Raw genomic sequence first — 19,755 nt, 5'->3', positions numbered from 1 at the left:
CATGTGAGGAATAGGCACCTGGCAAAGGAGTCTTCATGCCACTGAACTGAGAAACCTGTTTGAGCCTTCGGTGCACCTACAATAGCATTTCAGTTCAAAAGAGAAGTGTGGTTCTAAAACAATTCTCCTCACCACTCTCATTTCCCACAGCAGAGAGGTTTCAGTGTATGCAGATGGGATTCCTTCTGGATGAAACTCAAGTGGCAGATACACTCCAGGAGTGCACCAAAACCACTTCAACTGATAATGGAAATTCAGTTCAAAAGACAGGATGACATCTCGTCCAAAGTAAAATTCTCAAAACAGACACTGGATCTTCAGCACGAGCCATTTCAATCCTGCAATTATGCCACACTGCTTGTTACTGTAGATGCAGCTTATGGCCTTTCAGGGATTGCAAAGAGAGCCTACCTGATTTCAGATTTTGAAGCGGGATAAATCCCTCCCTGGTTCCCAGATGTCTTACCCTCACTTGAGTATACTGAAATGCAGATTGTCATAATGGGATCGTTTAACAAGCAGTTCACATCGTTATAAATCAGTAACCTGTTGTCCTTCTTACTTTGTTATCTGCCAATCTTCATTGACTCCAAATACTTTATCAGCAAAGATTTTATTCTCTAGATTCCTGGGGAATTTATTGAACAGCATTAGACCTTGCTCGGAAAGACTTTACTCATTTCTCTCCATGTTCACATCTCACAGAACCAGTTTGTAGATCACCCATGTCTGTAATTTTAACCCTACGTGTGCAAACTTTTAAATCCAAGGGCCTTTCTTTTATCAAGGCAAAAAGCCTCTCAGGAAATTTGAGCCTTTGCTGGGTTTATAAACCATCCATGGAATCTTGCCCTCCCAAGAGGCAGTAGGCATATTTGGCAGCACCTGTTTTTCATGAAAACATGCTACAGGGGACAAATATGTTTGTCTTTTAATTCTTTATTCATGGACAGCCAATGACTCATTAGAACCTTGGGAAACAGTTAAAAGAGAATATTAATGCAGCACTAACCTACTATTTATTAAGCGCTGAAGCAATATCCCATGGACCCAGACCCTATAGTACTAGGTAGTGTACAGTGAGAAAAGAAGGGTTCCTGTCCCAAACAATTTAAACATATAATACTAAAATCTGTTAGACCTGTACAATAATTGCTTCATGGGGTTTTACATTAGAAATGTTAATTGCATATATGTATGTACTTTAAATTGCTTGTATCTTTTGCTCCTTGTTCTAGTAGTTCCAGCACTGCAAGCATTCATGAACACAATGGCACTTCTTGGAAACATGGACAGGATGGGAAATTCTTACGCAGCATGAATGAACGTGATTTTTCTGTTCACGTCACTAGATGTTTTCCTGCTTTCCTTCCAAATTATCATGGTTAAGACTTTTCATAGTTCTATGTCAGATTTTGTATTTGATGCCAGCTACAAATGAATCAATGCATTTCCTTCTTTCCTCCCATTTCTTCCTGAGGTCTTGATAAGAGAGCCACAGTACGAACTTGTGGCAAAAATCCATCACTATTCCGATATGTAAGTGGTGGGGACAGAAGTGTTTAATATATTGTTGCCACTTCCCATGGTGGGCCCTGGAATACTGTGGAAGTGCCTGGAAGACAACTGGCTATTCCAAGTTTCCTGTCCTTCTCCACTGCCCTTAAGCCTTGCCCTATCACACACTTGCCTATGGGAGCCATGCCAAGTTGCCCTGGTGGAAGAAATACATAAACATGGAAAAGCAGCAGCTTGATGTTAAAATGAGTATCAAAGAATACTGTAACATGGGAAAAAATTAGAGAACATACTGCCTCATAACATAAGAAGACTAAGGATTGAGTCTGCCCCGGTTACTTGCAGTGGCATCTTCTAAATTCTCTAACAAGACTTGGTGGAATTCCTTCAGAACATACACAGACCTGCAAGCCAGGAGCTAATCAAAGCACTCTCATCCTTAGCCAAGTGCAATTCTATTAAACTCTTGCATAAATGACTACAGCAAGACAGCAGGATTTATGTTTATTACCTGAATTGTCTGGTAAACTGAAGGATCAAATCCTTTCACAGTCACCTCCCGGAAAACTCTTGGCTCCAGTTCCTCTTTGGTCAGATCACAGTGATATATAATACCTGAAATAGAGTGCAAGTTTGTCAGCTTAGTGCATGTCCATCATTAAAAGGATGCTGGTTTAGGCACTGTGATGGAGTAATGAATGGCAAAGGTAACTCAGCAGGGAGAAAAACAGTAGCTCCAGACACATTCTTTCAGTTAATACATAATTTAACGTGTATATATATACACTTCATCTAGGAAGGGTGCAAAGGCTTTCTGTACAGAAATAGTAATTCTCACCGCCCATACAAAGCCAGGTATCCAAAGCAGGTTAACCAAATGGGAAAAAAAAGATTTGTTTTCATACAGTTACATAGCACTTATTGAGAATGATAATGTGGAAGAAAGAAGTATAAAGTCAGTTCTAAAAACATCTCCTCTAGAGCCACCAGACTGAGAATAAATATATCAAGAATTTCACTCAAGTCAACATTATTCTCTTTATGATAAAATATTTTGAAATTACAATTCAAATGGACCCCCAGATAATGGAAAGAGATGATCACCCACTTGAAACTGTGGCAGACTAGCACAGGTTACCTATGTAACTCAAGAGAATTTGGTCTCGTATAATTTATTTTACATCATGATCCTGCAGGTTGGAAGGCAACTTCACTTGCTTGAGTTGTCCCTTTGATTTCCAAAGGATTGTGCACATGAGAAAATTTATGTTTATAAGCAGTATAAATCTTCTGGGTTGCAGCACAGGCAGAATCACAGAGACTGTAGCAGCCTAGACACTACATAGATGTGTAATTAGCCAAGAAGAATTTTGCATTTAGACTACAAATCACATTTCCTGTCATTCAACCCTAATAACACTTGAGCATGTGCCATACAGTGTGATTATTGTTGCCTTTGCACACTGGTTAACATACTACAAAATCCTAATATTTGTGGATATACTACAGATGCATATGATACATAAAGCTAACCTCAGTGTTAATCATTCTTTGTTTTTCTGGTTTACAACAATCCTGGTCTCTGTAAAATTTTGAACATATATTAGGGAAAAGAACACTAAAAATTAAGGCAAAAAGCCCTCTACAGGGACCTCAATGTAATAAAATTAACCGAGGTGGACAGGACTTGCAATGGCTGCAATGAACTGAATGTTGTTTAAAAGAGGAAGTGGAAACGTAATATATCATATTTCTGGTTATGTAAACAGTAAGATAATAATAGGAAATTCATCACACATCTGCTAAGCTTGAAACACAGTTTTGATAATTTGACACAATCCTTTCTAGCAAAACCAGCAAACCTATCAAAACTATTATACAGCCATTTTGCAATGAGGCTGTGCTCTAACTGAAACAGAGCAAAAATATGTATCAGATGCTATAAGAACATTTTTGATCATCTTATGATTCATGATCACCCACAACCCTGGAATAAGATAAAGATTCTGGAGCCTATCTCCCCTCTCCATATTTGAATCCTGTCCTGTATTTGCTCTTGATTGTTTGGGCCATAAAGAAAGAAAAAAAAAGAGAGACAACAGCAAATATGTTTTCTTTCATATACTAGCTTGACAACTGCATAAAAATTTGCTTCCTATTCAAAATCCTGAATACTTACTGGTGTCCCACACATGTATTAAACAATGCTTTGGACAGCTCTGGCTTTGCGGGATAGTACAAAGAGGATTCCTACAGCAATTCAACACCACCAAGTGTTGTAAAAATAGACAGTAATGCTCTAATAAGGCTATGCATAAATGAATCACAAAGCTATGAGAGAAAGAATTTTTGTGACTTTTTGTTAATGTTCTTCAAAATGGTGATGAAAATCTGATGAAAATCACATTAAATATATTAATGATTTTCTTCTACAGGATTTGCAAACTTGTATCTTGCTGTATGAAGCAAGAGCTGTGAGAATACTACGATTTCATCTCTAGTACAAGCCAATCTTGCATAATTTCTCCATGCAGGACTCTCAAATATTAGTAGTATGTTATTTAGGCTTCATGGATTAAGGACTGGTACATTTTGAAGTGTACAACGACTACTTACTACATGGGGGAAGCAGTTTCATCTCCATCTTAGATATACCTAATAACTATTAAACAACAGAAAACGAGAAGGATATTGTTCCCAGGAAAAGGAACAACTAAGGGAACAAAACCAACCTTACCTGGAGACAAAAAGGAAGTAAACTGATAGAATATTTCGGTGTCCTTCTTTTGGCCACTATATCCCACAATACTGCCAACCTCTAGGGGGAAAGTCTTGAGATGTGCACCAGTAGCTAGGTCATGAAGTTGCAGGATGTTCTTCACATCGTGCAGATAGCACAAAACCAGAAAGTTGGACCTCACACAAGCAACCCATTCTGCAGAGTGTGGAAAAGAAAAACAAAGCCACAGAAAATACAGTAAAAAAAATTGTAAGAAAGAAAACAATCAGACATAATCTGATTCTAAAATTCTTTAGCATACTTAAATACATGCACCAAAATTTATGACACCGATTGAGTTTAACTCTTACATCTTTAGAAGTCACCTGCCTTCTGAAACAAAAAAGTGAACCCAAAAGGAAAGGTTGATATTCTTTGGATATGCACTAACCATGCCACTTGAAGCTAATTTATGCAGACACAGGAATAAAGAATTGCTTAACCAAGATGCTTATGCATTTGGGGTGCTTATAGATCAATACTGCTCTTAAATATCACATATTTCAATGCAAAACCCAAGCAAACATTTATCTTTGCCAGCCATACTTATGGAAATGCATGAAAATAAAACAAATCATTAAGATTTAGACTCAAGCTAAACTAATAAGAACAATAAGACACATGATCCTGTATTGCACATTAAAGTATAGAACCTAGAGGTTGTTATTCATCTTGTTTTTATTGCCTAAGTATGCAGGAGGCTATTCTCGTAAGCAAGCTCTAGCAGGTGTAAGAGAAAGGCTATTCTGAGGTGATATCCTCAACACACGATTTTTGAAAAAAAAAAACAAACCAAAACCAAAACCCAACCCTGTTTATTCAAGATGCTAATGTTAAACAGCATTCTTGAGACTGTACAGCAGTATCCTCAACACACGATTTTTGAAAAAAAAAAAAAAAAAAAAACAAAACCAAACCCCAACCCTGTTTATTCAAGATGCTAATGTTAAACGGCATTCTTGAGACTGTAGGAACAAGATGCAGCACAGTGAACTCAATCTGGCAAAAGGTCCCAGGAACAAAGCGCTCTGCAGAGATTCATCTCCTTTATGCCTCTCCTGGCAGTCCTGGGCCCCTGCAGAGCTGCCCACCTGGGCTGTGCAGCTGTGCAGGAATGAGAGCTTCTGCATCACAGAACCTTTCACATTCTGAATTTATTCCTCAGAATAATTACCAGAGATATGGGAACTTTTTCGTAGAATGCTTATTTTTTTAATTAGACTTTGGAAAATCCAAACGGATTAAAAAAAAAAAAAAGGTCTTGGCTACAAAAATCCCTGAAGTTCTACTGACCATCTCACTTCAATCCCCATCTTTATATCCTGTGAAATGTAGAAACTCTTCACGGCTCCAGTTCACCCAAAATATATCATGTAACATTCTCTCCTATGTCATTTGCTTTAGATCTTTTGTGACAAATCTATTTAACTCATGCAGACAGGAGAAAGACTGAAACCTCTTCATCTTAGTATTTCTGTCATTTAAAAACCTGGTTTCCCTACTTCGCAACAGAAGTATTTCAATTTTTCATTAATTTATGAATCAAATACAAACAAGACAAAGTAAAAACAAGGTTAAAAGTCAAGAAAAAGTATCTGGAAGGAGGTAACAAGGGACATTTTTTTTGTTTGTAGGACTATGTGAGGTGGTGATTCTTGTCCTCTTCCAACTATGCACATGCAACTTCTCCCCTCACAAGTCAGACTGGAAACCTAAATCATGGGCAAGGTCCCACCAGCATTGCATAATGCCTTCTCTTATCTGCTGGAAGCAAAAAATGAAAAGATGGAATCAAACGACCAAGAAAAATCAGGTAGGACTGACTGGGCCACGCTGTAATGTCAAAGTAGTACTGTGAGATGGGGAGGAAAAAACATCAAAACCAAAACAGAAGCAAGGCAAAACTGACTGAATATCAGTTTTATGATATTTTACATTATTCATATTTTAATAGTTCTTTCCAGTTTCTCTAAAGTCCTATAAACCCAAGTAATTTGAATGCACAGAATTGTACTGAAGACAGCCTTATAAATGCATCTTTGCACATTCAGGTTCCAGAACAAAAGTTCAAAGTTGTATCATGTGCCACTGTCAGTAAGGGTAACAAGCTCTTTCTGAATTGAAGGTCAAAACTCATTATTCTGTAAAAATTAGCTTCTTTAACAGTCCATGCTTTCATATGCAGTTCAGGTTTGTCATGACCCCCTAGAGCTTGAAGACCTTCAAATTCTAATAACTTGACAGAGCCTACTGTCCTTTTAGCTTGTTCCTGAAGGACCACCGAAATTTAACATTAGTCTGACTTTCTAGCCATATAAATTTGTTACATAAACACCAAAAAAAAAGCTTTACTACTCCTCTTTTCCCAAAGACCACCACTGATTATTTTTTCCCCCCAGACTTTCTAACTCCCTCATGAGCTTCTAGCCTAAATCTGGGAATTTTCTAACTAAAGCCCCAGAGTACAACACTAATCGAAATTTCAACCATGAAGCCGTGACCTGAAATAGTAAGATACAGCACAACACGTGCTGTATCTTCTATCTTGTGCCAGAGCACTGGAACAGGCTGTCCAGAGAGATTGTAGAGACTTCTTCTCTGGAGATACTCAAAACCCGCCTGGATGCATTCCTGTCCAACCTGCTCTAGGCGAACCTGCTCTGGCAGGGGGGTTGGACTAGACGATCTCCAAAGGTCCCTTCCAATCCCTACCATTCTGTGATTTTGTGAACATAACACTGTTTATAAATTAGTAACGGATGTGTAATTTTAGCTTCGGAGTGACCTGAATTTCTTCACTGAGGCTGGAGAACAGAATGAACTTTGTAAGTTTAATTGTAATATCCAATGACATATTTTGAAATATAGCCTCATTCTTTATGAACAACAACTGTATGAACCTAAACTGGAGAGGTATGGATTTGATGGGTGGACTGTTCATTAGCTGAGGAACTCATTGGATGGTCACATCCAGAGGGCAGTGGTCAACAGCTCCATGTCCAGATGGAGACTGGTGACAAGTGGTGTCCCTCAGGGTCTGTATTGGGACCAGTACTATTCAATATCTTCATCAGCGATATAGACAGTGGTATCAAGCGCACCCTCAGCAAGTCTGCAGACAACACCAAGCTAAGTGGTGTGGTTGACATGCCTGGTGGACAGGAGGCAATCCAGAGCGACCTGAACAGGCTGGAGAAGTGAGCACATGCGAGCCTCGTGAGATTCAACAAGGCCAAGTTCAGGGTCCTGCACCTGGGTTGGGGCAATCCCAAACACATATACAGGCTGGGCAGAGAATGGATTGAGCAGCCCTGAGGAGGAGGACTTGGGGGGTGTTCGTTGATGAGAAGTTCAACACGAGCCAGTAATGTGCACTCACAGCCCAGAAAACCAACCATATCCTGGGCTGGATCAAAAGAAGCGTGGCCAGCAGGTCAAGGGAGGTGATTCTGCTCCTCTGCTCTGCTCTGGTGAGACCCCACCTGGAATACTGCATCTGGAGCCCTCAGCACAGGAACGACACAGACCTGCTGGAGTGGGTCCAGAGAAGGGCCACAAAAATGATCAGAGGGCAGGAGCACTTCTCCTATAAGGACAAGCTGAGAGAGTTGGGGTTGTTCAGCCTGGAAAAGAGAAGGCTCCAGGGAGACCTTATTGCAGCTGTCCAGTACTTAAAGGGGGCCTACAGGAAAGATGGGGACAGACTTTTTAGCAGGGCCTGTTGTGACAGGACAAGGGGTAATGGCTTTAAACGAAAAGAGGGTAGATTTAGACTAGATATAAGGAAGAAATTTTTTACAGTAAGAGTGGTGAAACACTGGAACAGGTTGCCCAGAGAGGTGGTAGATGCGCCATTCCTGGAAACATTCAAGGCCAGGTTGGACGAGGCTTTAAGTAACCTGGTCTAGTAGAAGCTGTCCCTTTCCATGAAAGTGGGGTTGGAACTAGATGACCTTTAAAGGTCCCTTCCAACCCAAACTATTCTATGATTCTATGAACAAGGAGAATATGCAGTCATTTAAAATATTTATTACACTGCCATCGCACTAATCTGCCAACATTCACATGTATAACTTCTTTACTAACACAAAATATGAATTGAAAAAATAGCATCCCTACCATAACACACCATTTTTGCCTGGAGAATTAACTGCTCTGCAATAAGTATGAGATCACATGAACTCCACTGGTATTCTCAGTAACAGCTGTAACTAAAATATCCAGTTTTACTCTCAAAATTTCCTGACATTTACAGTTTCACAAAATGGATTACAGACACTCTCTGGTCAACTTCAAATGTATGCAATATGTAGTTTTGCTTCAGCCAGAACACTTAAAATAAGCAATCTTTATTTTAAAATTAAATTCGTGATGACTCTTAATTCCTCACTAGTCGTTTGATGAAGCATTGCAGTTTAATGGATGTTTTCATTAAAAGTCAAAGTACATTATTACTTCAACTTACATATTATGAAGAGATATTACTCTTTTATTAAAAAGATTCAATTGCCCAGGGGTAAGGCTGCTGGCTTATGTGGGGATTCCTGCTATTGAAGAACTTGCCTAGGAAGCAGCAATATTAACCATCACCTCTTTGGTTTACAAATTAGATGCTCTCAGCAAGGTGAGGATAACAGATAAGATGACAATGCAAAATGTTTTTAAAACATTCCATGAGATTTAGGAACACAGCTTCTGGGTATAATACCTGTGTTATAACTGGTTTTTGTGCATTGCTGACTGCCTCCAAAACTTACAGTAATGGAAACTACAAAGAAATGCAAAAATCAAAACAGAGCTGAACATCGAAGCAGACTTGAAGAGCAGAAGAAAAAAAAAAAGACACTAAGAACCAACACTTATATACATAGCAAGCTAAAACCAATGCTGAATTATTAACAAGAGCTATTTATTGACTGCAAGCTACAAGCTGAATCTCTGTTACTCCCATACTCAGCACTGAGAACTGCAGATACTGTCGGGTTTGTTGCATTAGCAGTCAGCCTCCTTGGTTTTGCTCATGCTTTGCAGAACGCATCCTGCATGTCTCTGTACCTCCTGGAAGCTTGTAAGATTGTGTGCTTGCAAGCTTCACGTGTCTAAAAGCTAAGCCTGACACTGTTGCTGTAGGCTCCCTTTATAGACAATGGACAGAAATAAGCACCTTTAGAATGCAGTTCACCCAATTATTCATACCTCTCTATTGCATAGGGTCAGTTTATTTCATACCAATGAACAGAGCAGTTATTCTCACAGTTCCACCGAAATGTATGAATTGTTCTCCAGCATGCTTGCAATCCACCTACTTACAATACCCATCAGGCAAAGGATTGATTTTACTAAACAACAAACACATTGAGGTTGCCTCTTCCAACCTGAGCCTCAGGCATCAGAAAGAGATGGACACACTTGGAGGCACTTGTAGGTAGTGAAAGCAGGGATGAAGAATTATTCTTGGTACTGTCCACTTCTCTCTGAAGACGATGGTGACCACCTTGATGACTACAATAGGTTACACACAACTCTTAATTAGTTAAATTTGAGCTAGAGCAATCATACTTCTTAACAAGGCCTAGAAAACTGAGCTCAACCACCTCTAGAAGTTCTAGTTCAACCTTTTAGAAATTCATATACTGCTACTTTCCAAAAGCTCTTTTATTTTGACAGCTTTCATTAGTAGCAAAGGCATGCCGCTAACTCGGCACCAGCAATGTTGCTATGAACAACTTTTGAAATAGTTTCAGGAAAAAAGGTTGAATCCTCACACCAAACATCTGTGCCACTAACCTTAATTACTTATGACAGTCCTAACCTTTTAGTTCTGCAGCAGTAGCTACAGCATGTTAAGTGTCCAACTGTACAAACATGCTTTGACAGCTGCATGCTGAAATGTTGATGGAGAACACACCAAGCTAGAAGAGCTAGGTAGCCATGTCTTCAGCAGAAACTCCTGAGTTACTTGCTGTACAATGTGCTTGTGCATCCACTCAACAAATAATGAATATATTTTAATGGACTGTCAAAGCTTTAGCTGGAAAATAGATGTGGAAGATCATTTTGGTTTCTTTGGTCATCACAGACAGTGACCATTAACTTCAGTGTCCCTGCAGATCAACAGGTATTCATGCTGATCTCAATTAAAATGACCCATAACCACCACTCAAGGCTACTTATGGCTCGACTTGCAAGAAAAGCATGAGCAATTTACAGAATAAAACATGAATCATTCTGAAACATGTGAGCAAATGTTGATGAGCCCTCACAACATATGAAAAGGCATATGTCTTCTCTCTGAGACACCATCCTCAGTGACAGCCTGCCATGTTTAAGTTAATGGAAAAGCTCCAACCAATTTCAATGAGACAAGAGTTTTACACTCCACATCTCAGTATGAGACATACAAATGAAGAGACAGAGTGTGTGTGGGGCAAAGCTCTTCTGAAGCTGCAAACATCAGGAGTAATGCTTCCTTAAGTAACCTACAGGCTTTAGTCGTCTGTGATTGATACAGGTTTTCCATGGTAAACAGAGTTAAACAGAGCCACAAGAGCCCTATCAGGCGAGCAGAATAAAACTTCCAGTGAGGGACATGCATCTGGACCGCATCCTCTCTCCACGTCCCCAGTGACTGAGGGACTGTATCTGGCTTGGCCAGATCTTAGGGGGTGCATTTGTTGCTGGGAAACACTGGAGCTAAGCCACATCCCAGCTGGTTTGTTGTTTGTTGGGTTTTTTTTTGTTGGTTTTTTTTTTTTTTTCCCCCACATTTCACAGTAGAGGCTTATCAATCTGGTCTTTTGCACTGCAGCCAATTTCCTCCTCTCTGCCACACTTCTGCACTCGCTGTCTCCGCAGGGTGCTTCCTCTGGGCTATACACACAAGGACACACAACAACTCCTCAGAACAGTCACACAATCCTTCAGGCACCCGCTTTGCAAGCAAAACTCCCAAGTGCGTAAAACTATGGGTACTCTGAAAAACACCACAGTGTAATGGAGCGCACAAGCTTCCTGACAGCCGAGATGAACATGAGGGATTACTCACACCCATGCACATCCTTGTCATTCAGGATCAACAATTTCGTGGTATTCATTCCAGACTTTCCCTCCTGGTTTCACTACAGTGCCAAAAGATGCATTTCAGTTGCAGTAACTCTGCTCCCCAAACTCATGAATTAACTTATGAATTAGCTAGCAGGTTAAAGGTATTAAGAAAAGTACTATTTTTCACTTGAAATGCACACTCCAGCTGAAGGAAGGGAAGCATTTTACATGCACTGAGTTTAGGTGTGTAGATGTGTACAAGGTACAGGAGCATTGCTAGCTTTGCCCCTGCTTGTTAAACAGCCAACTGAGATTCAAGGAACTGTTCAAGACCACTCACCCCGTCTATGACACATTCAGTAATATGTCTTATTTCTCCGCCCTCCTTACTCAGGAGATATGCTCTGTTTTTCTTTTCATTGTCACAAGTACAGGGCTGGATATAACTGCTACTCTTAAATTGCCCTGCTCTACCAGTATCGGGCACTTTCAGGGGGTCACAGTTCTCAAAATTAATTATTTAACCTTCCAAAGACAGCAGGTTTATCCTATGCCTTAGAACCAGGGTTGCATCGTCTGTAATGATCAGTCTGCTCTTACAGTTTCATAGCTGCCTTCTAATTAATTCAGCACACCTACTTGCAGCTATGTGGTCATTTAAAGCACTAGTTCAGCATTAGATGTAAATCTCTCCTACGGTTCTATTTTAGACTCCCTGAAAATGAAAAGTAACACTTCATAAACAAACTCCAAAGGGGAGGAAATGAGTCTCATCACACTCCAATATGTTCTGAGGCCCCCCTTAAATTTCATTTTAAAATAGCTGTCATTTATTTCTTCCTGTCAGCTCAGAGAGATCTAAATTTACCTCAACTCTGTGTGAAATCCCTGCAGAGTTGTAAAATGAGGTGTGTGGACAACCTCATTGCAGGAACATGTTTGTTTTTTTCCCTGTATTTCCCAAATTAGCTCGTTTATAAACAATTCTGAAAACAAAAAGCTCAAAGCCAATAAAAAAAGTCTATCTTGAAGAATATGTTGAAGAAACCAGATGACATTTACACCACCTTGTAGGCATGTGTGTTTATTTCTTGGTTAGATTATATTAGCTACAGCATCTTCCCTAAGAATGCATTATGATACTTTGTGGAATTTCTTTTTGCTATTGATGGACACTGGCAGAGCTTCATAATTCTTAATCCTGAATTTATTATTCATAAATAAATCTATTTCTATACCTGCATGGTGCAGATTTTATGAAACTGAATCTAAGTTAACACATAGAAATGAAGGTGGCTATGGCTACCAGGCAGATCACACCAAAGTAGGAGACTTCTGAGCGGAGTATCTATATACCCCACTAAAACACATTTGTCACCTACAGCATCACTAGCTCTAATGTTTATAAAGAAATTCCAATACAGCTAATTACATCTTGGTAAAAATTCTCTCCCACACATATGTAGAATTGGACAAGCAGCTCACTGGACAAGCAATACTCATTTACCCTTTGGATCACTACGGTCCTAGCTTTTGCAGAAGGCATTTCATTACATTGTCATCTCTTGATCACGAAAAATCAAATTCACTTGACTGCAAGATTTTCAAGACAATGAATTAACTGCCTTCTGCTATATTTATGTTTTTCTAAACCAAATCTTGGAATGATTATAACAACATGACATAGAGATTGGCTGGCTTGCTGACTTCATCAAATGAAGGAGCAGTTTTTTTATTCATTCGGGGCTACAATCTCCTGATAAAACTCCCTTATCTCGGTGCTGAGGATACAACACTAATTTGCAAGTGCCTGCCACAAAGAAGCAACAATTCAAACTTACTTTACTGTAGTACTAAGATCTACTTAAACTCATCTTATGGAGATGCTTTCGTTTGTTAATTTAATCCAATTCCTTTATGTACCTCTCCAAAGAGGTAGAGAGAGAAGTGGACATACAATTGCCTACTCTGGCTTCACATTCAAATACAGCAGAAGCTTAATGACACACAACAGACTCCTGAAAGTCACTCTGATGGTTTCATATGACAGATTATGTTTGCCTTTCAGTGTTTAAGAGCTGAATGCCTGTTGTGTTTACAGTCTGAAGGCCAGCGCCCTCAGCAAACCCATTTATCTGGACTTTCAGTTTTCTAAATGTAGCTCTTGTTATGTTTGTATAGTCAAGGTTGTCATGTATAAGCCATTAAAGGAGTGTTGCATGCATTAAATTTTTTTTTGCACGTGTACAAACATGAACTCAGCACAACTTTGCCTTTAGAATGAAACCAAAATAGAGTTGAGCTAAATACTGCTCTTCACTATACTGCAGATCTGGCCTTTATTTTACTGAGAAGGAATATATAGCCAATGCCCATATAGCCACTGGTCAAAGCTCCTTTGGCTGCCAAACTGTATCTCAGGTAAATCCACATACGGTAACCACATTTCATGTCAATCGCATGTTTCTGTCCCATTCCATTTGGACACTCACTATCTCTAAGTCAACTCTTCAACTTGGTCCTGATTTATAAATTGCTGTTCCTCATAACTTAAGCACAGCTTCACAGACTGTCAGCAAATTCACACGCAATCAGAAATTAACACTTGCAAGCCATTTTTCACTTACACCTATTATTTATTCTCTGGTTAGGTACTTCATTTAAGATGCAGGTGGTTCCTCATTCGAAGAGTTCACAATCTTAAGAAAAAGATCTGTGTCTCACTAAGCTCTAATTTGCTACTTTTGTGTTTACCAAAATTCTTGCAATATTGTAGACCCTGGTCCTTTGCACAGTCACTACAATTCTGGGCATGCTCAGAGTCACAATTTATGTCATACTGGGGACATACTTTGTCTAGGCTGTTGGCAGAAATCATGCAGGACACATGGTGAAATACAGACAGAAATTAAGATTTTTTTTTTTTATTAGGTGTCTTGAAAAGCAAGATCATAAGAGGAATTTTAAATAGTAGTCAAATAGGTTTGTCTTAGTGAGGAAAGACAGGAGTTACTGTATATATCATATCAAATCAAACACACAGAGAATTCTACTCATTCTACAAAGCAGCCCTTCACTGGAAAAGTAGTAAATGTGAATGAATTTGTATGGATTAATACTAAAAAAGCAGAGTCTTTTTGAATAGCTATAATTATGGTAGTCAGATAAATCATAATTGTATCTTGTACTGTATGGAGAACAGACTACAGAAATGTACACAAAGCATCTGTCAAAAAAGAGGTTTTTCTGTATTACCTGAAACTAATTCTAAGTTTTAACAGAACTTTCCCAAAAATGATGAGATTAAAAAATACACCTTTATTTTAATCATATCAAATCCAGATTTATGTTTTGAACTCGCTTTTATACTTAGAGAATTCCAAGCCCCTCAACTTTCCCAAGGCTTTTTTTCAAGTGTTATCTTGAAACACTTATCCCAGGAACAACAAAAAATCCTGTCTCAAACTCTGACCATCTCTGTTCATAGTATGCTGAGCTACTGCCAGGTTTGCTCCTTCCCTTCTTTCTGCTTACAAAGTTCCTGTTGCTGTAATCCCTGACTGTCTAGTAAACATTTACTACACTGACATGAAGCAGGAAAATACCTTCCCCTGATTTCCACAGAATTAAAACAAGGACAGATGAAGCAACTTCACTATGGCCACACAGAATGTTTGAGAGAGAGAGAGAGAAGGAAGTCTTTTAATCGAAAATCCTAAACAAAGTTTAAATACAGGAAAAAAAGAAAGAAGGGCTGTACAAGTTCACTCAATAGACTAATTACTGAATTAATTTGAAAAAAGCAGAACCAAAAGTCTTTTACTTGACATGAACTCTTACCTAGAACATCTCTTTCATGTTCAGGGATGAGAACTTTCCATTTGGATTCCTCTGGGTCACTGAAGTCAATGTTGATTAACCGGTAATTTGGAGAATGACGGTTTGTCTTGAAAGTGAACACTGTTCCTTCATTGGTGATATATTCATATTCAGCCTCAAAGTTATCTATCAGCTTCACCCATTGAAGAATTCCTGCAAGATCAAACATATAATATAACTTCTTCACCTCCTGAAACAAAACTTTGTAACACCTGAGGGCAAGGTCTTCCAGACAATTGCTGTAGGTTCCTTCTTGAACAACAGCAGCAACCAGAAGAGGTACAGCTATGAAAAGGGCCAAATATGTACTAAATATTAAGAACTTACAAATACTTCTCCAGATTAATAGGCTGCAGTGGAAAAAGGCCAGTTCACTGACATGTTAACATCCCGGTTTTGGGGAATTTCTAGAAAAATACATGCAGAACACTCACACAACTACAGCTAGCGTTTCACTAGCTTTCCTAAGGGCCTGCTGGAAAGCTCAGAGAGGTGCTTCTACCACACTGACTGCCACAGAGCCAACGCTACCAAGCACATCAGGTTCTTGCTAATGGAGCTCAGAAGCCCCCATTTCTACAGACTTCTTGGAATGAGGAGCCACAGCTGAGTCAAAGGACTCTACACTAACCTTTCAATATTTTATTTTTCAATTTTATTTTCAATAGTTTTTTTTAAATTACTATTCAATTATAATTTTTTTTCCTTTCTGAAACAAAAAAAAAAGTTACTTTTTCTTAAAGTGGAAAGTTTTCCATCCTCCTTAAAATCCTAGGACTTCCCACAGAATATAAATGATGCTATTTGTATGAGTACAGTAAATTTCAATATCAGGAATTTCCTTGTCAATTCAAAAACAACATTCCTGAAGTGTTGTTCTGCAGAAGCTTGTCACCACCAAAGGACCACTACAGACAGTATGCTAAAATGTTAACTTCTGTGTTTGTGAAGAATGAAATTGCATTTTCCCCATCAACCTTCTGGAATATCACACTTGCTAATAGAAGCACATTTCTCAAACATGAATTACCTCAGTTTACTCACTTCGTACCACAGTCTTAGTATTGACTGAACCTGGAGTTGGGACTGAAAGACTCCACTACTTTTTAGTCCCATTTTACTGTTTTGCAATAGGTTTAGAGGCTAGTAGAAAGAAAAAGCAGCAAGGCTAGATCAGATATGTAATATGCTTGTTATATCTACAACCCAGCCTATCAACCAAACTTACTATTACAAGCATCATCTATTAGCTATGCTGAAAAATCAGAATCCTTATTGATACGTGAAATAAAAGCTTTTATCTCTTAAAAATAACATTTGGCACACTCCCTGCCTCTTTCCTAAAACTAAAGGTTGTGTCTTTGCTTTTAAGTATAAACAAATAAACTGTGCATAAATTTGTTCATGAAACTCTGTAATAGAACGTTTGTGCCAATAAAACAGCACATCAGCTTATTTTATATTAAAAGCTTAGCAGGGTAATGGATGTAGATCATAGCTGAGCCGTAATTACTGTAAGTTTAAAAAAAGGAAAAGAATAATTGAGGAAGCAGTGAGATGGCTAAGGTCATTTTAAACCCATTAAATGTAATAAGAGAGTATAGCCAGGCCTAGTACATTCATAAAGCTCCTATCTCTTAATTGCTGTTTCGGTTTAAGGAAAACTTCCCTGTCTTTTCATGCAAAGTGATAGATTAGCCAATTAAATTCTACTTTTCACAGAGCTGTAATACAGACTTTCCAGATCATCCAGTCGATTTAGTATCCTGTCTCTGAGTGAACCAATTGTATGTTAAATCTTGATTTTCGCTGAGGTCCAAAGTTTTGTCCTTCTCGAGAGATTTCATGTTGAAGAAAAATCCTGCCAAGTCCCTCCAGGTGCTCAGAGTTCTATAGAGAAAACCTGCTTTAATGCCCAGTAAAACAAAGGATATCCAGCCTACAGTGAACTCTGATACGCACCAGTGAAACCGTTTTAAGATCTCAAGTCACACGCACAAGCATTTTAGTAAATAAAAACTTAACTGCAGTATAACCTGTAACAATATTGGAACATTTGTATTATAGTATCTGACAGAATGAAACCATCCTACTAAAGAAGAACAAGACTTCATAAAAAGGAATCCCCAGACTGTTGAAAAAACTCATTTTTTAAATGGCAAATGCACACAATAACTGCAGTCTCCATGACTGTAACAAAAGTTGGATTCCATGAAGAGAAAGGACAATAACGTGCCATTAGGGATTTACATTGCTGCCTTGCAACTCGTTCATTCACTCCCAAATGAACAGCTAGTAAAACAGCAAGAGGGTTGATATTCTACGAGGATACACTAAGTTGTTACTACAAAATCAAGACCATTCATCTTGTTAAAGTGGATGTTATATAGTCCTTAGAAGACAAATAGTGCAGATGAATTACCTAAACCATTGTCTCACTGAAGTGGTTAAATAGGCCAATATCTAGTCTAAGTTAAGAGGCGGTAACGAGGCAATTACAGGCAGTTGAAAGAGACAGTTACATCAGGTACATTTGCTACTGTAGGGAGTATGTGATATAGTTTTCCAGTGAGAGGAAGAAACCCTTTGCAATGAGACAGATATCAGACATAAGAGGATGCATCTTAAAGGCTGGTTGCAGCTCATCCAGCTGTGGCCCGCAACTGAAAGTGATGTTCTAGTGTTGCCTTAGATGGCCCTGCTTAGTTCTCTCCATCGGGCTGGGAGTAACAGCCTGCTGACCAGCACAGCCAGTTCATTGGGCACTAACATGGCTGAAAACTGCTTGGGGGCAGGGGGAGAAGGACAGACACCATTTACCCCAGGTCACACCAGTGACAGCACAATGGAGAGGCAGGCCCACACAGCTTACTAGCCTGGCACTGCCCCCCTGCCAAGGGCTCTGGCCTTGCTGCGGAGTTGAGCTAACATTTAATCATCGCTAAAGAGGAGTCTGTCCTTCATTGCGTTACTCCTACCCTGCCGCTTCCCTTTTGCTTACCTGCCCTAGTAGTGAGCTGGTTCAACAAGTTAAATGACTGAAAAAAATAATAATAATTGTGCTGTAACATAAAGGTTTCTCTTTCTCTGCCTGAAGCAGCTCACTGCTCGCGCAGAGGAGTGCCGCTACATACAAGGGCTTTAAACTAGGTTTGAAGGGGGACGGGGATAAAACCAGGATTACTAAAGTGGTGCCTGGGAGCAGCGTACCAGTGCTTCTGGGTAAAAGTGTTAGCAAGGTCTTGCAGTGGGTCTCACTGAGGGCGGGGGATGGTGATTCATGTGGCAATGAAGACATGAGGGGTAGTGATAATTTGGTAACTACAGAAGTGCCTGAGCATGATCAGGTGGGAATTAAGGCTTGTCCCCCCAAAAAAGCGGCAGGACAATTAGCCCAGCTGAAGTGCATCTACACTAATGCACACAGTACAGGGAATAAACAGAAGGAGCTGGAGGCCATTGTACAGCAAGGAAACTATGATATAGTTGCCATAACAGAAATGTGGTGGGAAGACTCACACAAGTGGAGTGCTGTGATCAAGGGCTACCAACTTTTCAGAAGGGACAGGCAAGAAAAGAGAGGTGGTGGGGTGGCCCTCTATGTTAGGGGCAGTTTTGAATGTCTGGAACTTAATGTGAATGACAGCGTTGAGTGTTTATGGGTAAGAATCAAGGGGAAGGCCAATAAGGAAGACATCGTGATGGGAGTTTGTTATGGACCCCCCAATCAGGATGTAGAAACTGATGAAATATTCTATAAGCAGCTGGCAGAGGTCTCGTGATCACTTGCCTTTGTTTTCGTGGGGGACTTCTCAGATGTCTGCTGGAAATACTACGCAGCAGAGAGGGAACAGTCATGGAGGTTCCCGGAGTGCGTAGAAGACAACTTCCTAACACAGCTGGTGAAGGAACCAACTAGGGGAAGTGCCCTACTGGACCTACTGTTTCTTAACAGAGAAGGTCTTGTGGGGGATGTAAAGGTTGGAGGATGTCTTGGACAGAGTGATCACGAAACGGTAGAGTTTTCAATTCTTGGTGAAGCAAGGCGGGGAGCCAGCAGAACTGCCACTTTGGACTTCCGAAGGGCAGACTTTAGCCTGTATAGGAGCATGGTCGAGAGTGTCCCTTGGGAGGCAGTTCTGAAGGGCAAAGGTACCCAGGAAGGAAGGCTGGGCATACTTCAAGCAGGTGCTCTTAGAAGCACAGCAGAAAGCCATCCCCATGTCCCAAAAAACGAGCCAATGGGGAAGACCAGCCTGGCTAAATAGAGAGCTTTGGCTGGACCTCAGGGAAAAAAAAAGGAAAGCTTACATTCTCTTGAAAAGGGGGTTGGCAACTTATGAGGACTATCAAGATATAACAAAGCTACGCAGGGGGAAAATGAGAAGGGCCAAAGCTCAATCAGAACTCAGCTTGGCCACTGCAGTTAAAGATAATAAGAAGAGATTCTTTCAGTATATCAATAGAAAAAGGAAGACCAAGGAAAATGTAGGTCCACTGATGAATGAGACGGGTGCCCTAGCGGTGGAAGACAC

The 19,755-nt window shown here is 39.7% G+C and overlaps 1 protein-coding gene across 1 annotated transcript in view; it reads right to left on the bottom strand.

Moving 5' to 3' along the window:
* Positions 1-19,755, bottom strand: part of PREP (prolyl endopeptidase) — a 111,992-nt gene that overhangs the window by 38,945 nt on the left and 53,292 nt on the right. The window contains exons 8-10 of the mRNA XM_082480997.1: positions 15,182-15,373; positions 4,256-4,453; positions 2,030-2,133 (exon numbers count right to left, since the gene is read on the bottom strand). Coding sequence (XP_082337123.1) covers positions 2,030-2,133; positions 4,256-4,453; positions 15,182-15,373 — 494 coding nt within the window. The remainder of the gene's footprint in view (positions 1-2,029; positions 2,134-4,255; positions 4,454-15,181; positions 15,374-19,755) is intronic.

Source organism: Vanellus vanellus, assembly GCF_965231255.1.
Source record: "Vanellus vanellus genome assembly, chromosome: 3".
Taxonomy (NCBI): Eukaryota; Metazoa; Chordata; class Aves; order Charadriiformes; family Charadriidae; genus Vanellus; species Vanellus vanellus.
This window is presented reverse-complemented; position numbering and strand designations above follow the sequence as displayed.